Here is a 22,668-nt window from a genome sequence, read left to right as displayed (position 1 = left end):
CGGTGGAGTGAGAAAAGGTGGGAACCTAAAACATTTTTCAACCTGAAATTTAGTTGTATTTTGTAACGAGAGCTTTAGGGGTCAAAATATAATTTTATCATTTATTAATTTAAAAAATTAAAAATTAAATTTTATATTTTCAGAGGGAGGCAAGTCCGTTGCCAATCCATCTCCAGCCGCTCCACCTATAAGAAATTTCTATATAAATTTGTGGTCTCATATTTGATTCGTTTTTCAATTGATTTAGTTGAAGATTATATAAAAGTATGAAAAAACAAAAATATTCTTATAATAATAGTAATTATTTTTTAAATTAAGAGTATTTTAGTAAATTTTCTCAATCGAGTAGGTATTAAGTTGACTTCTGATATAAATTCTAACACGGGTAAGCAATGTTTGTGTAATAATATTAAAATTTACAAAAGAAATCAAGTTAGAAGTTTTGGTTGAAGTGGTAAAATTGAGATTTTATGTCGTGCTGATGACATGGGTTCAAATTATATCATCTATAATTTTTTATTGGTTTCATTTAAAATAGAAGAAGATAAAAGTATCATTCTAAAAATATAACTTGTCTCACATATATAATGGTAGTTTAGTAATTTTCTTACTTGAGTTTGTGCTCGGTTAACTCGTGACACTAATTCAGTGAGGGGTTTAAATAATATCATAGATTAGAAAATTTTTTAGATGTTGCTATTAAATGAATATGTGAACTTATTTTTTAAAACAATCTCATTAACATGTAAACTTATTATCGGTTGAATATGATTAACTAGATTTTTGAGTGATCTTCATTATATAATTGAATATCGATAAAAAAAATAAAGTTCATGTGATCATTTTAATGACAACAACTAATTATCAAATTGGATCTACTAACAACATTATAAATAAGAGTGAGTTCAGTTCAATTTGGTCAAAAATTTTTTAAAACCTTTATGATAATTTATTTTGGTTCAATTCTTTATTTTTTCATATTAATTTTGTGGTTTGAATTTTTGAACTTTATTTTAATAAAATCTTCTTTGTTTAATGGTTTTTGGATATTATCTTATTTAAAGTTTTTTATTATTATTTCGAACAAAAAAGTTAATTTTTCAAGAAAAAAAATAATTAAATTTTCGAAAAATATTTAATTTTTACATTATAAAAAAGTTAAAAATAACTATAAATTAAATTTAAAAAAAATTAGTTCATTTCGGTTAACTACAGTTTTAAATTTGTGAACCAAAATCATCCAAACAACATCTGTTTGGATCGATTTTTTATTTTTTTTACTCGGCCCTAATTATGAAAGTGGTAGGTTGAAATATGCTATTAGTCTTTATCTTTCGATAAATTTAAGATTTAATCTATGTACTTAAAAAGTTAAAAATTAAGTCCTACTTTTCTAATTTAAAATTTTTTCAATCCAATCATTAATATCGTTCCCTTTTTTTGTTAATTTGACTTAGTAATTAAAATGTCCTCATATGACTGTGGTACATGATTAAAGGAAAAAAAATGTTAGGTTGACAAATTTTGCTAGAAATTACCTACAACAATAATGCTTGGACTAGGATTTGAGATTGAATTTTTAACTTTTAAAGTACAAGGACTAAATCTTAAATTCTGTAGGGGTATAGGGACTAACAACATATTTTAACCCTCAAAATTATGACCATAAATATGATTTAGTTACTGCCATTATCAGAATTAGACAAATTTGTATATCCTTTTGAATTTTGTCGTCTTTTTCACTACTGTTAATTTACATAAATCCAAAATGGGACCTTTATTTGACTGCTTTATATCCGTTAGATTTAGTTTGGTTAAATTCTACTATAAGTCCTTATATTTTATGAAAGTTGTGGATTTAATCCCTATATTTAATTGGTCATTTTAGTTGTTATACTTTTCAAATTTTATAATTTTAGTCCTCACCAAATGATAATTGTTAAATTCATTAAGTTCTTCTATTTCCAAAATTTGATGCGGCAAACATTGTATCATATGTGTAATGTCATGTCGGCTTACTATTTTGACATATTACTCACTAAAAATTCAGTTAATGGATTAATTATTGTCATTTGCATCAAGACTAAAATTTTAAAATTCGAAAAATATAATGACTTAAAATTATCAAATTGGAGAATATGAAATAAATTTACAACGGTATGCATAGTACAAGACTAGTAATTGAATATAACCGAATTGATTTAACTACTATTGTTTGGGTCAAACTAAAATTTTAGAATTTGAAAAATACAGAGACTAAAATTAACCAAATCGAAAAGTACATATACTAAAATTGATCAAATTAAAGTACATAGATTAAATTCATAACTTTTAACAAGTATAGGAACTAATAGAGTAATAGTAGAATTTAACCTTTAAAATTTTCCTTTTCTAGGCATGAGCCTACTGTACCTAGGAGTCTAATTGCATTTTTTCTACTAAAAATAGGTAAATTAGTCTCTATACATTATATCAAAAGTAAATTGGTCTTTTTGTTAAAAATTTTATTAATTTTTATTGTTAAAAAACTGTCTCTACATGTCAAGATAAAGTACATGTGGCACACCACACATAACTATTTAATTAGTCAGTCCGCTAGGCTAATTTTAATAGTAAAAACAAATAAAATTTTTAACAAAAATAATCATTTTTCTCTTTAATTGAACATACGAGAATTAATTTAACTAATTTTATGTAAATGAAACAAAATAAAATTTAATGTAACCTCCCAGTAATTTTACCTAATTCTACAAAATCCAAAAACTAAAAAAAAAGAAAAATCCAAAATCAAACAGCTAACAACACCATGCAGCATTGCTATACCTGATGGAGCCGACCCTCAACACAGAGGGTCAGACCTCATCCTGCAGAGTCACTGATCAAAGAATCTCGTGCCTAACAAAACACTGTAAAAAGCCTGTGTTTTCTTCACTCTTCTCTCTCTCTCTCTTATAATATAAACCCTTCACAACATGTCTCATTTTCCCCCCATAACCCTCCCCCCCCTTGATACTCTCTAACTTAAGCTTGTTTTGTTCTTTTCTGTTTTGGTTTGAAAATGCCATCCAGTTCTGCAGATCAATGTAGGCGTTTTAACAAGGGGCTTAACAATGGCGCCCCACCACCAGAACAAGAACAACTGCTTTGCCCACGTTGTGATTCCACTAACACGAAGTTTTGTTATTACAACAACTATAACTTTTCTCAGCCTCGTTATTTCTGTAAGTCGTGTAGACGTTATTGGACTCATGGTGGTACACTTAGGGACATCCCTGTTGGTGGTGGCACTAGGAAAAATGCTAAGCGTTCACGTAGCAACATTGGCACCACCACCACCTTTTCCACAACCAATGCTGCACCTAGTGCCGCCGCCACCACCACCACGGCCACCACAACCAGTTATAATAGCTTCCCATTACCTGCTACCCCGGTTTTGTTGCCAATCTCATCCAACCAAGGAAGCTTTAGTATCGGTGGAGAGTCCAAAGGAAGCAATATATTTGGAAGTTTCACTTCATTGTTGAATACTCAAGGACCTGGATTTCTAGCACTTGGTGGGTTTGGGCTAGGTATTGCTCCATCACTTGATGATGTTGGGTTTGGGCTTGGAAGAGGAATGTGGCCTTTGCCATGCGTAGGAGATGGAGGGGCCGCTGGTGGTGGTGGTGGGCGTGGTAATGGTGGAGCTGCCACGGGAATGGGGAATGCATGGCAGTTTGAAGGTGCAGAGACTGGATTTGTTGGTGGGGATTGTTTTTCTTGGCCTGATCTTGCTATTTCAACCCCTGCCAATGGGGTCAAGTGAATATCATCACCTCTTTTGGGGGGTTCATTGTTCATGTTAATTTCTAGTACAAGGTTAATCTTAGTACTAATTTACTAGCTACATGAAAGTACAAATAGTACTATATAATCCTTTTGTTTATTTGCTCTTTGGTGACTTAATGCCATGTGATTTGGTTTGTTTTTGTCTTGCAGTTGTATTCTCCACCATCTTTATGTTAGGAACATGAACTTAAATCAAAATGATGTGTGTGTAGTTTTTGGTGTTGATATGTTAAACCTACTAGGTATTTTTTCTCAAAATTTCCAAGGGTGTTCATTTGATGGTTAAATGGCTTTTTGTTTAATCAAATGGAATGCCAATTAAAATTTGTCTAATAATGTTTATGCCTTTATCTCTTTCATCATGTCCATTAAAATCAATTATCCATATGGCATGTTTTTCAATGGTAAATAATAATTTTGTGAATTGATTAGATTTTTAAAATAAAATATATTAATTAGATTTTTAAAAACATTAAAATTTATTACATTATTTTTAAACAATAAAAATGAATATTCTATTTGAATATCTAAAATATTTAGTATTATGAGTGATTCTAATTCTGATTAAAATTTAAATATTTAAAATATTTGCATTAAGATAAAAGTGAATTTAAGTAGTGAATTAGTATCTGAAATATTTGCATTAAAATATTTAGTATTATGATCTTTTGTTTCCTTATACAAAGAGTAATTTATTTGATGAAATCTGGGTAGATCATGATGGATCGAAGTTTGCTTAGTGAAGTTGGATTCATGCTCCAAATATGGAAGGCTTGTCCAACCTTAATATGGGTTTTATTGTTGAGACAATTATGAATAGTTTCTAGACTAGTGCATTCTACTATATAGCATTGCTCAGCCTTATAACTTGTCTCATATGGAGTTGACAATTTTTGTTAACAAAATCTTTAGGATGTGCTCTTTGTTAATTATGTGGACATATGTAAGCTCATATATGATATCTAAATCTATTATAGGAACATAACTTGAATATTGGTTTAGATTGGATCAAGCAAATCGGCTTTCCTATTTTGAGAAGATTGAATTGGTTTGGGTAACTTGATAACGTTTCTTGAAAATTTGAAGAATTATCTTGAACTTATTGAAGATATTTTATATGCTTATTATCTTATTATTTTGATGGGACGATTGATGGTAATTAATTTTTATGTTAATCAGCCTTAAACTCTTATATATTAATGGTTTGTGTAGGTAAAAGGTGTGGAGAAGTTTAACACATTTTTTGTTATTTAGAACTTGTTTTTTTAGAGTTCATTTTGTAAGAAACCAAGTGAATCACTTGGTTTTTATCCTAAGTTTTCAAGGGAAAACTTAGAGGAGAGTGATCTAGATCTTAGGTGCAAATGTGAGATTGCTAATCTAGTGAGTGCCAGTTCTCGTAATCACTTGTTGTATGAGGTGTTAAGATAGTAAATTATCTCTCTGAATAAAGCCTCGACAACCCTACAGATATCGAAAAACCGAATTGCATAAACATTTTGAATGTTGTTTGTTTTTCTACTTTATTCTTCACTAGTACCTTAGTTTTTGGCATTATTATTAAGCATTGCTTCTGCTTGCAATTATTGTCTTTGTTCTTTCATAATAAATTTAATATTCAAATATGTAATATATATAAATCTGTAAAAAGATATTAAAAATTGTTGAATATTTTATTTTCTATTATACATTCAATTACTATATATATATAAGAAACAATTGTATTAGGTATAGGTGGTCTTAAGCCATATCGTGGTATTCATCACTCTATTATACTTAAATTTATGATTTAATTTGTATACTTTTTATTTGATCTAATTTGCTGCCTTTATTATTATAACCTCATTAATTAGTATCCTTAATCATTATTTCATCTCATAATGTCAGAATAGATTTTTTTTTCTTCGAATAGTTAACAATATTAATTATTTGAACTAACTAATAAAATTATAAAAATATAAGAATTAAATTCAATTAAAAATTAAAATATATGAATTAAATCTCAAATCTAGGCATAAAGAAGGATCAAAATTGAAATATTGTGATTTTTATAATGTGAAATGAGAGCTAACTTCACACGTCCTTGTATATATAGTTTATAGAGTAAAGGGATTTGGAATGGTGATATGTAGGGGACTAATGCCAAGACTATAGTAGCTAAAATTGTGAATTATATGAGATTAAGAATTGGATTACTCTTGGATGAACAATAATGGAAAGAAAATTTATAGAACCAACAATAAAAGTTTACCTATTAATTACGATAGGTGGTCTCATTGAATATTGCATCCACTCAGAGATTGAGTAGATGGATAATGTAGGTTCAATAGCCTCAACATAAATAGTGCATCAAATAGATCATGCTAATGATGTTATTCAAAAATGGTTTTATTAATGAAATTTGAGATGTCAATTTTTGTAATGTTTTTATATAAGTTTAAATCCATAATTTTATTTTATGTATTATTAATTAAATAATTTTTACTAAATTTCCATGTCACTCTCACCATGTTACCAAGTAATAGTTAAAAAGTTTGCATTGCATTGGTTTCATTTGGGGTAGAGATAATTATGGGTCGAGTCAAGTTGGATCTTAATAAAATTTTAGACCTATTTTTTTATGTCAAGGCCCGACTTGAAAAATGGGCTTAAAATTTTACTCAAGTCCGGTTTGCATAAAAATAATAAAACCCAAACTCGAGTCGGCCCGCTCTTATTAATTTTTTTTATATTATTATTTTTATATAAAAATAAATTTAAAAAATATAGTACATAAAGTATACTAAAAACATTATTTAAACTTAAATAACATTAAAATAGATGCAACTTAGTAAGTAAATACTGCTAAAATAGTAGTAAAATTAACAATAAAACAAGAGTTGTACAATATCTAAACAATAACAACAAAACAGTAACAATATAATAGCGAAATAATACCAAACCAACAACAAAAAGTAGCAGAATTTTTTTCTTGCAAATTTGGGTTGAGTTAAAAAAGCTTACCCGACCTGTATAAAAAATAGGCCTCATTTTTTTACTCAAGTTTATTTTTCAAACCTATATTTTTACAAAAATCTTTTCATTTTTCGAACGAATCTTCGCGATCCAGCCTATAATCAAGTTTAATTTGGAATTAAAAAAAGATGCTATCCTAAAGCTAACAAAAATCACATAACACAATTAGGGTCATGGGTTACACCAAACATGTCTCCTAACACTGCATTCTCCACTAATATAGGAGCTTTGTTGAAGATTTGTAACTATGATTCATTGTTGATAGATAGTCTCACCAACTGCTTTTGCCTCCCTAAAAATGTATTTTGACATGACCATCAACCACAAAACTTATTGGTTTAAGTATTGCATTAACATCTAATCTTAGGTTGATGCCTTGGATAACCCATTCCCCCTTACCTTCTACCAATAAAATTGAAGACATCAAATTATATTAAGTATAAAAAATCTTATATTTAGGGGCAGATTCAAGGGTGGCAACCATGGGTTTTACCTCCCTTAGTTGAAATTGTTATAATTTTCTTTTAGCAATTTCCAAAGATTTATAGTTGAATTTATTTTTTTTAGATACAATCAATTATCTTTATAATAATCCATTTATGTATCCAAATTTTGAAAGTTAGAGAGACGGTTGTTATACACTTATAACAACATTCGAGACACTTCTAACAACATTTAAGAATTAGATCATATTTAATTTTTTTAAATTTAAAATTTAAAATCATAATATATTATTAATATTTATTAGTGAGATTTAAATCGCATCATTAATAAAACTTATAAATGTAATTCTAATTATTAAAGATTATTATCATTTAACGATATATGATTAATAAATTTTTATATAAAATTTAAACATTTTATTGAAGTAATAGATCATGTAAAAATTATTATTTTTATTTCACTTAAAAATAAAATTAATTTTACTAAAATTTAAGGTAAGTGGCTAAGGTTGTAATAGAGAACTTATTTTGTAAAGGGTATAATCCATACTTTAGGATTGTTATTGTTATAGTTAAAAAGTTGTAAAAATTAGGCTTAATAATAGATATGGTCACTATTGTTTGCATGGTTTGTCAAAATGGCTCTAATTGTATTTTTTAGTCTTTTTTGGCCATCAACCTTTTTTTTTTCAATATGTTTTTTCAACCGATTTAATGAATAAATTTAAAGTTACAATTTTTCTTTTTCTTTTTCTTTTTTTTTTCAAAAGGTTTCAATCTCTCATACGTTTGTATACTGAGAAGTTTTTCTACTCAGTTAGTTTTTTTAGATAATTACGTTTATTTTCTTTAAATTAAGATTTTTTTAATTTAATGTATTATTTATTTATTTTATTGTTTTCCTCATGTAATTATTTTATTGAGTTATCTAAGTAATAAATTACATCTCATTAAAAAAATTCCATATATGAAATTCCACATCATCTTCTTTAACTTTTTTAAAGGTACTTTCATTAAATCTGTTATAAAAAGTAGATTGGAAAAAAGGTTGACGGCCAAAAAATGTTCAAAAAATACAATTAGAGTCATTTTGATAGAACATAAAAACGTTAATAGCCAAATTTATCATTTAAACCTAAAAATTATAAAAACAACCGGTTCTACAATAAACATGTTATTCTAATGAAATACTATTACAATGCATGGTTGTTATAGGGAAAGTTGTTTGTATAAAATTTATGCTTTTAAATCGCTAAAATTAAATTGCTAAAATTGTCAATTGAGTCGTAGTTTGATTGACATGAACATTATTACTAATGCAGGAGGACGTCAGTTCGAGTGCTTTGAAGTGTATTATCCTCCTATTTATGGGTTAAGGGGGAGTTATGAGTAGTTCTAGGAATTGTGTCAAAAAGAACAAATATGATTAAAACCTATAATGAAATTATTAAAAAAAATCGCTAAATTTTTTTAATCTTGTTTCAACTTCTAACACAAAAAATTTGACATCACGTCTATTCATATTTCGAAATAATGAAAACCCTAAAAGGCTAAAACCATGATTTTACCTTTAAAAATACAATGAGATCCCTAATTTCCAGCAGTTGTTGAGTCTATACTCTTAGGCCTTGTCCAAATTTTCCAAATTGGGAAATTGATAAGAAAAAGTTTGGGCCTAATTAAAAAAATCATAAAATTAAAGCATAATTTATTTTCTGTGTTGGACCTTTGAATTTTGTCCACAATTGTATGCTTTCTATAATTCTATTGGAAGCATTAAAGCTGTGGACTTATTATGCTGTCTCGGTGTCTCCTAATTGATGACTGGATTCACTTTTCACATTCATAGGATGTCACATATACAAGGAAAATTTCAATTTCTTTATCCAAAACTCTTATTTAGACATGTTACAATATAAAAATTAATTTTAAAATAGGTTTAATACATTATGTAATATTCGAGTTTATTCAATTAAATATATGTATTTGACAAAAGTTATATATTTTGGTACTTAAAAATAGCGATGTTAACTTTTTAATAGTTACTTTGTCAAACACAACCCGATCGATGGATGAGATTTATGAAAGTTAATTGCTAATATTATTAGCTAATTATGAATTTCATCAAATCAACTTTAAAACTCGAATTAAACACTAAAAGGTTAACATTGTTATCTTCAAGTACCAAAATTTATAACTTTTGTCAAATACAAGTATCATGTTAGACAAAAAAATAACACATGTATCACATTAGATAAAAAAAGTGTCAAACTCAAGTATCAAATTATGTCATTAAAATATTATATATACATATTTATTAGTACTCATAATATCCGATTTTACAGTCTATGTTTAAGGTTCATTATGGCCACTCCCAACAAAGTTATCTCCAAATTTTAAATATGTTTTTTTCCATTCGGAATACTCAACACTTATTGGTATAATATTTTATATATTTTGAAACTATTATATACAATACTAAGGAAATCAAATTTGTACCGACATTGCTTATATCGGTTGGAACATTTTATTCCAGTTGTAAACTGAAAAAAAAAATTATATTTTTCATTCTACTGTAAATTTTGGTTAGTACAGATTGTACCAATGTGTTTTAATCCATTCCAATTAATATTAATTCATACTAGTGCATATAAACTCGTACCAGTTGACATAAGATTTTAATATTTTAAAATTATTATTTAAATATTTTTATTTAAAATACATTAATACTAAATTTGATTGCATAGAAAACAATATTTTGTGTAAGGGGAAAAGCCATGCCCTAAGTGAAGTAAGTCTCCCCCGAGAAAGTGAATTAAGTCATTTTTTAAAAATATTTTTGTTATTAAATAATTTCAAATTTTTATTTTATTTTACATTAATTTGGTGAATTAATGTGACAGATCAAAGAAGACCAAAACCATACAAAAAGTCAACCAATATATAATGTACATGCAACGTATTTCTATTATTTTATTTAGGTTGAGGTGGACCATAAATGTCTAGCATGTAAAAATTGTAGCAGCTATTATTATTAATTAATTTTAAAAATTAGCCCACTCGGCATAGCTAGATTCTGGATAAAGATTCTGCAAATTCTTACCTAACTAGCTTGAATTCATATTTAAAAAATTAATTTTTAAAATATTAATATATTATGGATTAATTTTATATTATTTTTATTTATACACAATAATTTTTAACATTTATTATTATTATTATTATTTTTAGATTTATGATACACTCGCGATATAAGTAAAAAATATGTAACAAATATATTTATTAAAAATTTATATAAAAGTTAATTGATGATTTGGTTACAATAGTAAAATTAATTGTTTACCAAGCATGGGGATTTGGGTTCAAATTATGACCAAATTTTTATTGATTTATTATATAAAAAAGATAAAAATGCCTTCATAAAATATAATTTAATTTGTAAATGAGAGGGTATTTTAATAAAAAAATTGGTGAAAAATACAAGATATAGACTAAAAAAACTAGACATTCAATGGAGGATCCTCAAACAATCTTAAACCTGACTTTCTATCACGAATCATCTTGATAAGTCTATCTGTAATTGTGTTTTCCTCCCAGGGGATATGTTGAATCTTCCACTACTTTATCTTTTTCAGGATCTGATGAATTCTTCTAAGGAGTGTTGAGTTTGAGATTCTAAAGGCACGTTCCTGAATGGTAGTAGTAGCCTTCTAGACTGTTTGTTTGAATTAAGACTCTTTCAAATATTCTATCTAAAATAAGTTTTAACCCATCCAAGATACCCAAGTTTAGCCTCCGTCACTGTACAATTTCCCAAGTATCTGTTAAACTCAATGATCCATCTACCATTTTGATCCTGCACTAAGCTTCCTGCTCCAACAAATCCTTCATCCTATCTCATTGAACCATCCATATTTAAGCACACCCAATTTTTTTTTTCATAGGTGAACTATCAAAAGACCTTTGGATTCTATGTGTTAATGACTTAAAAGCGAAGGTATATTGTCTTGCCTAGCTAAGAGAAACTTTAAGAACTTTGTCAGTGCTCCATGAAATACCTTGAAAGGAAAACAGGTTGCAGTTTTTCTAAATACACCAAGAGGCAAGAGATGATCCCAAAAAAGACAGCTAATCAATCCTGACCAAAGAAAAATGTTGATGCATCTGAAAGTTGCCCGTTATCCATTCCTAAAGAGATTTGGTGTAAAAGCTTGAGAGTGTTCCATCTAGAACGATTTTGTCCCAAATGCTTCTAGCAGCAGGGCAATCTCTAAGAACGTGTAGGACCTCTTTAGACTCATGTCCACAAAAAATTCATCCGTTTCTACTATTATAAACTAGTTTGACTAACAAAATAACCAAATAGTTACACGTCGCATGCCACATGTACCTCATGCTGACATACAGGGCAATTTTTAATTGTAGAAATAGATAAAATTTTTAACAGAAGAATCAGTTTACTCTTTGATTTAATGTATAAAATTTAATTTGTCTTTTTTTAGTAAGGGAGACACAAATATAATCCAACTCTTAAATCAAGCATCTCCATAATACTTTTACTTGTATTTATATATATAAAAGATACCTTAGTTTATTACTTAGTAACTAATATAAAAATGCATCATTAGACTTCCGTCACTATTTAATTGTGGAGTGGCTAATTTAATAAATTTAATTTTTTGGAGTGACAAAAATAGAAATTGTAAGCATTTAGAATGAGTAAGGGAGAGTTTAATCGACTACAAAAAATTTGTCCAATCATCTTCGAATTCAAGCAAAGATGATAAGTCATTATTGAACTTCGTTTCAAACATTGGTGCAAGCTCATCTCTTTCGAGCATGTTACTGTTCTCAAACACGTCCGCTATCCCATTTTGTGAGAAACCAAAGTCATCCAAAGCGTTATCCATGTCGGGAACATCGTTATCCTTGGAAGATTCCAACGTTAACCCATCATCGGTATCCGTCGGGGTTGACAAAGGAGGGCATTGGTTGTTCTTCAAGTGTTGAACTTCGTCAGATGAGAAGAAAATCCTAGTGCAACGAGTGGCCTTTGGTACAACCGGAGTAATAATGCCGGCCGATAAATATTTTTCGATAGATTTCATGTCTTCACTTTCAGATGTTTTCTTTGAAACATCGGCATTCAACTTTTTTGATAGTATGGTGTTCCAGTAGTTCTTGATCTCGTTGTCTGTTCGTCCTGGGAGCCGTCCGGCTATCAAAGACCACCTGCAAAATTCCAATATATAAAAAAAAAAATTCAAGAAATTAAAAGGTCTAATTGTAGTTATAGTGCCTCTACTATGTTGAAAAATTTAAGATTTAATCTCTAATTTTGTTTGATATAATTCCATCAGGTGGCGGGAGGAGAGGCAGGGCTTAACCCCCAAAAATTAGAAAATTGCATTTTTACCCTTTACAATGTATAAAACTATAAATTAGTAATAATAAAACTACACTTTACCCCCAAAAGTGATAAGAATTCAATTTAGTCTTTTAAAAAATTATAAAGATATTACCTAATACAATGGTGAAATTACATTTTAACTAGAGGCGAATCTAGGATATTAGCTAATACAATGGCGAAATTAAATTTTAACTAGAGGCGAATCTAGGGGCTGGCAGGGGGCCCCGACCCCCTTAAAATGGAAAATTACTATTTAGGCCCTTTAAATTTTTTTAGAATTTTAAATTAGTAAAGGTTAAATTATACTTTGGCTCCCCTAAAATTATAAAAATTTGATTTAATCCTTCAAAAATTATAAACATATAGACGACTAAAAATTAAAATTTCATTCGCCCCTAAAAAAATTTTCTGACTTCACCCCTTATTTTCACTCTTATCAAAATTTACAACTTGATACCTCCCCAGAAAAAATTATTTTTTACCTTCACCTCTGCCTCTACTTTTATAATGTTATTAGTAGCTCCAAATTGATAACACATTGTTAATTGCTATCTTTAAAGTGTAAATTAATGGTTAATTGATAATGATAAGAGGCGACGTTCAAAATTTTTTTTGAGGGGGAAATATTAAGTTATAAACTTTTGAAGGTGTTAAAATGTAATTTTATCACTATATTAATTAATTTAAAATTTTACCATTTCTAGTGCAGACAAATTAAAAACCATTTCTGGAGGGGCCTTAAATTTCAAGATAATAGAGGGACTTAAATCAGAAATAGACTAGAATATAAAATTAAAAAAAAAATGAAAAAGTAGTTACCTGTTACCAAGAAGACGATGAAGTCTAATGATAAGGTCTTCTTCATCAGGAGAAATGTTACCTCTCTTAATACCAGGTTTCAAGTAATTCATCCATCGTAGCCTACAGCTCTTCCCACATCGATTCAAACCTGGTTTTTCAGCCATAAAAACCAGCACATTCAAGAGTAAGAAGATAGGTTATGAAGTGAAATAAAAAAGTGATTGCTATTACATATATACCGGCTTTTTGAGGGAGAGTTCTCCATTGTCCTTCACCATGGAGATTAATGTAGTTGCTTAAAAGTTGATCTTCTTTGAAAGACCATGCTCCTCTATTAACTCCCTCTTTGAGACAACATGGTTTTCTGCCCATTGTTTCAGCTCTTTCTTCCCAACCCAAAATTCTTCCCCTTCTTCTATTCAACGACATATATATATATATAGATAAAAGGGGATCTGCTAGCTTCAAAATATGACAGCTGTTAATTTACTACTCTGTATTCAAGGAATCTCTCCAGGTTTAAAACATAGGTGAGAGGCAAAAGCTTGAAAAAGAAGTATGAAAAGAGAGAATTGGCATTTGATTATTTAAAGATGTGGTAATTTGTTTTATGTGTGGTAAAAGAGTGTTGTATATGCATTCATGTAAGAGAATGGAATGAAAATGAGGGTAGAAATGAGAGAATTAAAGGTAGGTATGTGTTCACATTTACAAGAATTTTTTAGGTATATTAATATTATTTTGATATAATGTGTAAAATTACCTATAGTTTCTCACCAACCCTTAGATAGGAGGATAATACTGTTCAATACATTCAAACCCACGTCTTCTTACACTGACAGCAATGTCGATACTAATCATGCTAAGGCTAAGGGCTTGTTTTGTATTGATGTGAATAAGCATTTTTGCCTTGAAAATCACTTTTGGGAGAAAAGTTCGCTAAAAATGTAACTTTTTTGTGAGATTTTTGGCTTTTTAAAACTACTTTTGACCAAATGGAAATGCTAAAATTTTTAGTTTTTCTTCTCCCAAAACACTTTTTAGTGCTTAATTACTTTTTCATCTCTAATCCAACGATACTTTACCTTTTTTTTCTCTGGTTCTCCCTTCTTTCATTTTCTCCAAGGGTTTTTGTTGCTCTCTCTCTCACACTATCCCTTTCTACTCCCCTAATCCCATCTATCATTTCATCTCTCCATTTAACTTTCTCTCGTTTTTTTCCATATTTCAGGTTAATCTCTTTTTGCCTGCCTTCTTTTTCTCCTTTGATTTTTTTGGGTTTTCTGTTTAGTTGCTAAGAAACATCTTAATGATATTGATTCTGTTGTTGGATTGTAGATTTAATTTTTGTGATGTAGATTTATGTACAAATTGCCTGCAATTTTAGGACCATTTTCAATCTACTTTTGTGGAGAATATTTGTATAATGACATCCTAATTTGGATTTGATTTTAGGATAGATTGAAATACAATAAAGTAATAGCACTTTCTTTGAATAGAATTTGATTTGTGAAGTAGCAGTGGAAGAGTACTTGTAAATGTTAATGTGAAATTTTTAATATTTATATTTGGTATATAAATATTACCTATTTTTTAAACTTTAATTCAAATACATATAATATTTTAATTGGCTTAAGGGAGTAAAAAACCCTTTAACTTTTTTAGAAAAAGTAATTAAATTTTTGCTTTTTTTTTTACACTCATTTGGGCATTTGAACTTTCAAAATGCATCAAAAAGACCCTCAATTCTTTTTCAAAAAAAGTAATCAAGCCACTGCTTTTGTTAAAAACTAGAAAAAATTAATAAATTTTAACAAAAATATAAAAATTTAAAATTTATTAAAAATTAGAAAATTTTATATAAAAATCATAAAAAATATAAAATTTTATAAAAATCGTAAAAAATTATAAAATATATAGAAATATAAAAAAAGTTATAAAATTTTATAATGTCGTAAGAAAATTATACAAAATATAAAGAAATATAAATTTTGTAAAAACATTTTATAAAAATATCGTACTAAAAGAAGTATTTTATAATTTTTTATAACTTTTATTGATTTTTTTTATCATTTTTCACCACATAACACATTATGTTGCGACACATGATGACTTTAATTGAAAAAGAACTAGGGGTTTTTAATTTTTTATGATATTTATAAAATTTTACATTTTTTTATTTTTTAATATTTTTATAAAAAAATTCTAATTTTTAATAAATTTCTAATTTTTTATATTTTTATTAAAATTTAATAATTTTTTTCTAAAATTTATTATTTATTATTTTTATACTTTTTTTCTAATTTTTAATAAGAGCAGGGGCTTAATTGAATTTTTGAAAAAATTTAAGGGTTTTTTTGATGCATTTTGAAAGTTCAAGTATCCAATTGAGTGGAAAAAAAAAGAGCTGGGGCTTAATTACTTTTTTGGAAGAAGTTTGAGGACTTTTTGATGCATTTTGAAAATTCCAGTATTCAACTGAGTGCAAAAAAAAAAAAGGAGGGGCTTAATTGTTTTTTTTTTAAAGTTTGAGGCCTTTTTACACCCTTAAGCCTATTTTAATTTGTTAGGTTTATATTTTCTTTGTTATGTTAATATCTAATATGGATTATATATTCAAATTACATTTTAAAATAAAATAATAAAAATGTATTAAAATCATTAATTAAAAATAAAAAAGCATTCAAATGTGTTAATATCTAATTACAAATATTTAATGGTTATACTTAAATATTTAAAATATAGTTTATATGTTCGAATTAAATTTTATAAATAATTAATATTAATTGTTTAAAAATATTTAAAATTTATATTTTCATATATTAAAATATTAACAAGTTATAATAAATTATTTTTATATTCTTACTAAAATATCATGATATTAACTAATTTAAACATTATCTAAATGCATATTTGTTACTTTATAATACCATGTCTAAAATGGATATTTTATTTCTTAAAAGTACTTTTTGATAGTAATACTAAACACTTATATCTAGACCAAACTTTTCAAAAAAATTCTCAAAAGTACTTTTAAAAAGTAATTTTTAAAAATATTTTTCAAAAGTAATGTTAAACGAACCCTTAATTAGCTACACTTACATTATTTTCTTCTTAAAAAATGTTACAGTGGGTTATCAAGACATATTTCTATACTATTTTATATATTAAAGCATTGATTGAATTAATATCATGAATTAATCAAGTATTAATTTAGTTGGATCGATAATAACTAAAATCATATTGTTGCTTCGATATAAACCTATGATGTGTTTTTATCACATTCCATCGTGCTAAAAATTAAAAATAGACTAAATAACAAACATATGGATTATTATTTAATAAATTCACAAGGAAAGTTAAAATATCATCTCATTTATTTTTTGATAGTTTTTTAGTTCTTCAATTATGTTGAAATGCAAAATTCAATTCCTTTATTTTATTTTGGTGGAACTTCATCCTTCTATTTTTATAATGCTATAAGTAGGTTAAAATTAATAATATTATTAATAATTACTGTGCAAAAATAAATCACACCAATCATTTGGTGTTATCAATTTAAATATACAAATAATATTATAAAAATAAAACAACTAATTAATTATGCTAAATTAAAATAGAGAAATTGGGTTCATCAGAAAGGTAATAACCATAGTTAACATGATCGATTACAAAAGATGTGTGCAATCAGCTTCCCATCCTAGCAAAGATGATAGGTCGTTGAACACCATAAGCTCATCACTTTCAAGCATGTTATTGTTCTCAATCACGCACTTAAAAGGTTGTTTTTAGAATTATCATTCTTCTCTTATTTATCTATTAATATGATTATTCCTTTTACGATTATTATATAATTACTTATTATATTTATGTTAAATATTATATTTTTATATACTATATTGAATGAAATAAATCTAATAGTTATTTATTTATTTAATACCTGGTTCTTTAATGACATATTTGAAGCATGAAAAATTAAAAAAATATTTCATTAATAAGGTTTCATTAGCAATATTCTCTCACATAATTTTAATTGAAAACTTGTTCTAAGCATTGTAGAGTCATTATAGTAACTCATAAAAAAAAAGTGATTTGATATTTTTTTCCATGGTCAATGTGTCCTTCATGTTCGTTCTAAGGTCCATGAAAACGAATCTTTTTGAGGTCTATGGATACCTCTCTCAATAGTCACAAAGTGTTTTTGCCTTTTTATATTATATATAAAATTTATAAAAATCAATTTAAAGGATAAATATAAAAACTTTGATGCAATTATATTAATGAAACTTTAATTGCTATTCAAATGTAGGTATGGAAATTTGATTTTGACTTTATTGTACACATTTGAAGAAATAAATACGTTAACTTATTTTTATATTGAATAAATATAATTATTTGTGAATGTGGTAGGTTAATGTAAAAGATGTTATATTGATAATTATGTTGGTGATTTGTGAAAATTGAATTAAGTTAACATTAAGTTAATATATAAAATTGCATAAAATTAAAGTTTGTGTATAGCATTTCATATAGAGGTGCTCATGGGCCAGATCTAAACATGGTATTAACATACTTTATGTTTGTTTAGCCCAGCCCGACCCAAAATATTGGTTTAAAATTTTGCGCAAACTCACTCATATTTGCAAAAGACTAACCCAAGTCATTTTAGGCCTGCCCATATTATATTTTAAATATTTTTTAAAAAGATTTATTTTATTTTAATATACATAATTTTATTTTTTTATTAATTGAAAATTGTTATATAGTCTTCTTAACATTATTTTAATATGTACATTAGAATAGAATTATATCTTTAGTACAAGTTTATTTTTTTAATGTGTTACAAATTACATAATATATATAAAAATAACATAATATAAAGTATTATAAATTTAAAAACAGGTTGAGTCGGGTCAGGTTGGGCTCAAGCCTTAAATGTTCAAGCTCGAGCCTGATCCATATTTTAAAAGGGGCCTAATTTTTTTACCCAAACCTATTTTTTAGGCCTAATATTTTTATTTAAACCCTCCCAAACTTTGGGTAGGTAGTCCGGCCCATAAATAGGTCTAATTACATATTGCACCAAAGTTCATGTATAATTTTAGACATTCTCCCCCAATTTAAACTTAAGAATTATCCACAAATTTAAATCTAAGACATTATAGATTTCATCATTTCAACCAAAATCTCATTTGCTTTTAGGCATAACTTTTTTACCCACATTCATTGACGGAGCCTGAATTTTTATGATAATAAAAAAGTAATTTTATCACTTTAATAACTTATATCTTTATAATTTTTAAAGGGATAAATCAAAATTTTTATAATTTTGAGGGGACTAAAATACAATTTTACCATTAATTTATAATTGTATAAATTATAAAAGATGTAAATTAAAATTTTACAATGAGGACCATGCGTCTACACTACACCCTGCCACTGCCCACATCATGCACTGTCATAATTTAATTTTTATCATTTTAATAAGATTTAATATGGTTTTTGATGTACGAATATATATATATATATAGTTTTTTTATTAGTTTGACGATATTGATACAGCTTTGATAATTGCCATAATAGTATACCCAAAAAAAACATAAATTATATTAATGGTCCTTTAATTTCAAGTTGTTGTTAGTTAGGAGTTTGACTTGAAATTTTATATTACTTTGGCTCTTTCTGTATATAATCTTCTTTATATTTAATACACAAGTGATGAATTTTTTTTTAAATTTTATAGAAAATTTGAAATATTGTTATCTCGTCGTTATAAGTTCTTATTATATCTGTTTTTTTATACAATGTCTAAAATGATCCATAATCTCTCTCCAAATTCTTAAATAGGAGGATAATAAACTTCAGCACGTCCTCTTTACACTAACAACAATACTAATACTAATCAAATTAAAACTCAACCGATTTCTAAATTTTAAATTAATTAAATGATTTTACTACCTTCAATATCAACTTGCAATAGTTTATTGTCAAGTCAGTCCAAATTCCAATTAAATAATAAAAAAATTATTATTTTTCTTAATAAAGCAAGTGTTTCAAACAGAAACCATATTCCATACAAGCTTTGTTAACAAAATTATATATTAATTAATTCAGAAAAATAAATCGAAGCGAAGGAAATCAAAGTTTCTAAGAATACAAATAAACCAAAACATATCAAACCAGGAAAAGTTTCATTAGTTTCAGAAAATTTTAATAAAAGAGGAGGATGACTCATGCTTAGTTGACTAATCATTTTGTTCACATATATTGCTACAATATATATATACAGAGGTTGCTTTCTGCCATTTTCATAAGATTTGTTGAAGCTAAACTATCTGAAAGTTGGAATTAAATATGAAGGAGAAGGTTTCCTAGCAGATACAAAATGAAATAATTTTATCAGAACCCGGTCAAATTATACATAAAATCATCAGTTTCTAGTGATGAACAAAGCAGATTCCAAGAAACAAAGTTCATAAAATGGAGTTCATGAATATATATATTGTACACCTTTTACGTTCACGTCAATTTAAAAAAAAAAAAAACAAAAACAATACTAGTTCATGATGTTTCCTCAACTGATGAACGTTGTCCCAGGAGTTGCTCTATCAAACATAATAAACTTATTACTAGATTCCATAAAGAGAGCAAAGAGGACGGAAAAAAGATTCAAGCCACTCCTCGATCATCTCAACGACACGGTAATTGGGTTACGCCGAGGGTGATGGAGATAAGTCGGTCCACTGATTCGCATGAGATCGAGAGGCTGTTGAATCATTTGACTCGAGCTAAGGAAATAGTTGATAAATCAAATAGGGTGAGTTCATGGAGCTACGCCAAGAAGTATAAGTTTGCCAAAGAGCTGATTGAAGTGGATAATTCGATTCGGACGATGTTAGATGTATTTTTTCCGGTTATGATATATGAAGATACTAGGAAAATTCTGGATTCAATGGATGAATTGAAGATGTTGGTTATGATTTTCTTTTCTATTGCGGTTGAAGATCTTCATTCGGGTGCTAAAAATACTGGTGGCATTTTTCTTGATTTGATTCGATCCAAAGCTTCATTTGAGAAAATTGTTAATTCCCAGCCTGCAGGTCAGTTCCTGATATACTCCTTTTGGTTCTGATTTTGGTATTTGTATTAGGAGGAGCAAATCACTATCAGTTCACACACCACAAACATGGTTGTCGACCAAAAATTAGAGGATTAAATTATGTTAAGTTATTGTTAGAATTAAATTTCATATGTTAGCTTACCAAAATCAAAATTGACCTTTGAAAGCTTTCTACGACCTTTTCTTTTTGTTGTTGTTGTTGCAGAGCTTGTAAACGACATAGCTTTATGGAAGAGAAAGAAGATAAGTGGATCACTTTTTGCAAGCTCAGCTGCAACATGGCTATTACAACAAGTTTACGAATACAACTTCCTCACTATTGTTTCATGGGTAGCCATTTTTGCTATCACTGCATTGTTCATTTGGAGATATGTGAATCGGTTTCTTGATCGGTAAGTAATCTCCAATATTTCTAAAGTTTCAATTAATTAAATCCCAATTTTGTTTCATCCTCCTCTTCATCATCACTACTTTGATTTAATTAGGGAAGAAGCAACCAAATTGAGATTGGAAAAACTGCGAGAACAGGTTGCCATGGAAACTGCAAATGCTTGTTGGGAAGTGACTGATAAAGTGATAAGATGGGTACTTTATGTGACTGATGTTGAGGGGAATTGTTGGTCTGTATTTCCACAAACGGTTGCCTTTCTTTTGCTTTTCTCCTATACCGGAACCTTCTTTGATCTGCCAACGCATTTTAGAGGTAAATATATGCCCAACCTGGTTTGATTCCAACTTAAATTGGTTTAACTTCAAAATGATTTTGATCTTAAACATGAAATGACTAGAATTTTTCTTACTTCATTGAAGTATATAAATATATATTGTTAATGAATTCAAAATGTTAGAATTTTTGTTTGGTTGTTGATGTTGCATTATTGCAGGTGTTATGATGGGTACAACATTTCCTATGCTGGTGGCAAAAAACTGGGATCGAATTAAGCCTTTTTTTGGGAGTGTGGTGGGCAAAGTTGGTGAAAAGGAAAACAAGAAGAAAATGAAGAAACAAAATTGATATTTATATATATAGAGTCCGATAATTAATTTAGTTGGTTCATATAATCACTCTTAAGAGGCGACATCCAATGTATAAAAGAAATTGTATCTTAATATTTGCAAATTTTTTTGTGTGATGTTTGGTTTTTTTTATACAAAAAATTGATATATATACTATAGTATACTATGTTATATCTAAAATATTTGATTGAGTTAATTTTATGAATTATAAAAAAAATTAATATATATATAATACATAAAACTTTTACTAAGCTAATATCACAAGTTAACCCATGCAGCTGTCCTTGCCAATGGCCACAATGGAGAAGGGTTAAGGCAGTAGATGAAAAGCCTCAAGACAAAAGAAAAAAGGTTTATATTTTATGAGATTTGAACTTCAATTTTACTCTTTCAAAGCTTCATCTGATTTTAGCAGAAGTTTTTAATTAATATACATTTTGCATGAATTTTCATTACAAATTGGATTGGATTATGGATGGTAAGAGGAACACCAGATACTTTCATCTCACTGCCAACAAACGAAGAATTAGGAATATCATTCACACGATCAAAGATGAGAATGGCAATCAATGGAAGAAACATAGACATTGAGAAGTGCTTCAACATTTTAACAAGCCAAAATCCAATATGTTAGACGATATAGAGAACTTCTTGAATGAGTTGGAAGTGTTCTTTCTGGTTATGATATATAAAGATACTGGGAAAATTTTGGATTCTGTTGATGAACTGAAGATGTTGGTTTCGATTTTCTTTTATATTGTGGTTGAAGATATTCATTTGATTTGATCCAATCCCACGTTAAGAAGATAAAAAAGATCAGACCACTTTCCCATGATAAAATATACCATGTATTATACATCGGTGATCACTAATCCGAATATCAAGTAGGATCCACGTCACCTATCCGCGATGCAGATAGGTTCCACCAGAAAATTGAGTATGACCCGAACCGTAAGAGGACAATAAGGGGAGTTTGCAAGTCTAGCTCACAAGGATAGTTCGCACGAATTGAGGGGAGGTCGCAATCTCAGTTC

At 27.8% G+C, this 22,668-nt stretch overlaps 3 protein-coding genes across 3 annotated transcripts; 2 read left to right on the top strand and 1 right to left on the bottom strand.

Annotated features, from left to right (window-relative positions):
• The first annotated feature begins 2,852 nt into the window (after positions 1-2,852).
• On the top strand, positions 2,853-4,039 carry LOC121209639 (dof zinc finger protein DOF3.4). Its single transcript, XM_041080615.1, has one exon. It carries the CDS (start codon positions 3,059-3,061, stop codon positions 3,803-3,805), a length of 747 nt encoding a protein of 248 aa, XP_040936549.1. The 5' UTR covers positions 2,853-3,058; the 3' UTR covers positions 3,806-4,039.
• Positions 4,040-11,910: 7,871 nt separating this feature from the next.
• On the bottom strand, positions 11,911-14,135 carry LOC121209638 (transcription factor MYB1). Its single transcript, XM_041080611.1, has 3 exons — positions 13,737-14,135; positions 13,516-13,645; positions 11,911-12,518 (listed from the first exon to the last, which is right to left on the bottom strand). Exons 1-3 carry the CDS (start codon positions 13,924-13,926, stop codon positions 12,026-12,028), a joined length of 813 nt encoding a protein of 270 aa, XP_040936545.1. The 5' UTR covers positions 13,927-14,135; the 3' UTR covers positions 11,911-12,025.
• A 5,877-nt stretch (positions 14,136-20,012) lies between these two features.
• On the top strand, positions 20,013-21,774 carry LOC107908225 (reticulon-like protein B13). Its single transcript, XM_016835463.2, has 4 exons — positions 20,013-20,597; positions 20,823-21,009; positions 21,103-21,320; positions 21,502-21,774. Exons 1-4 carry the CDS (start codon positions 20,222-20,224, stop codon positions 21,630-21,632), a joined length of 912 nt encoding a protein of 303 aa, XP_016690952.2. The 5' UTR covers positions 20,013-20,221; the 3' UTR covers positions 21,633-21,774.
• The last annotated feature ends 894 nt before the right edge of the window (positions 21,775-22,668 follow it).

This window comes from Gossypium hirsutum, chromosome A02 (genome assembly GCF_007990345.1).
Source record: "Gossypium hirsutum isolate 1008001.06 chromosome A02, Gossypium_hirsutum_v2.1, whole genome shotgun sequence".
Lineage (NCBI taxonomy): Eukaryota > Viridiplantae > Streptophyta > Magnoliopsida > Malvales > Malvaceae > Gossypium > Gossypium hirsutum.
Note: the sequence above shows the minus strand (reverse complement) of the source record. Positions and strands in the feature narration are given on the sequence as shown.

What these genes read in the sequence shown, in the direction of transcription:
- LOC121209639 (XM_041080615.1), top strand. Translation starts at nt 3,059, where the DNA reads ATGCCATCCAGTTCTGCAGATCAATGTAGGCGTTTTAACAAGGGGCTT.
- LOC107908225 (XM_016835463.2), top strand. Translation starts at nt 20,222, where the DNA reads ATGGAGATAAGTCGGTCCACTGATTCGCATGAGATCGAGAGGCTGTTG. An exon ending in TGTTAATTCCCAGCCTGCAG is followed by an intron (nt 20,598 to 20,822) that starts GTCAGTTCCTGA and finishes TTGTTGTTGCAG; the next exon opens with AGCTTGTAAACGACATAGCT. An exon ending in TCTGCCAACGCATTTTAGAG is followed by an intron (nt 21,321 to 21,501) that starts GTAAATATATGC and finishes GCATTATTGCAG; the next exon opens with GTGTTATGATGGGTACAACA.
- LOC121209638 (XM_041080611.1), bottom strand. Translation starts at nt 13,926, where the DNA reads ATGTCGTTGAATAGAAGAAGGGGAAGAATTTTGGGTTGGGAAGAAAGA. An exon ending in AACTCTCCCTCAAAAAGCCG is followed by an intron (nt 13,646 to 13,736) that starts GTATATATGTAA and finishes CTGAAAAACCAG; the next exon opens with GTTTGAATCGATGTGGGAAG. An exon ending in CATCGTCTTCTTGGTAACAG is followed by an intron (nt 12,519 to 13,515) that starts GTAACTACTTTT and finishes GGAATTTTGCAG; the next exon opens with GTGGTCTTTGATAGCCGGAC.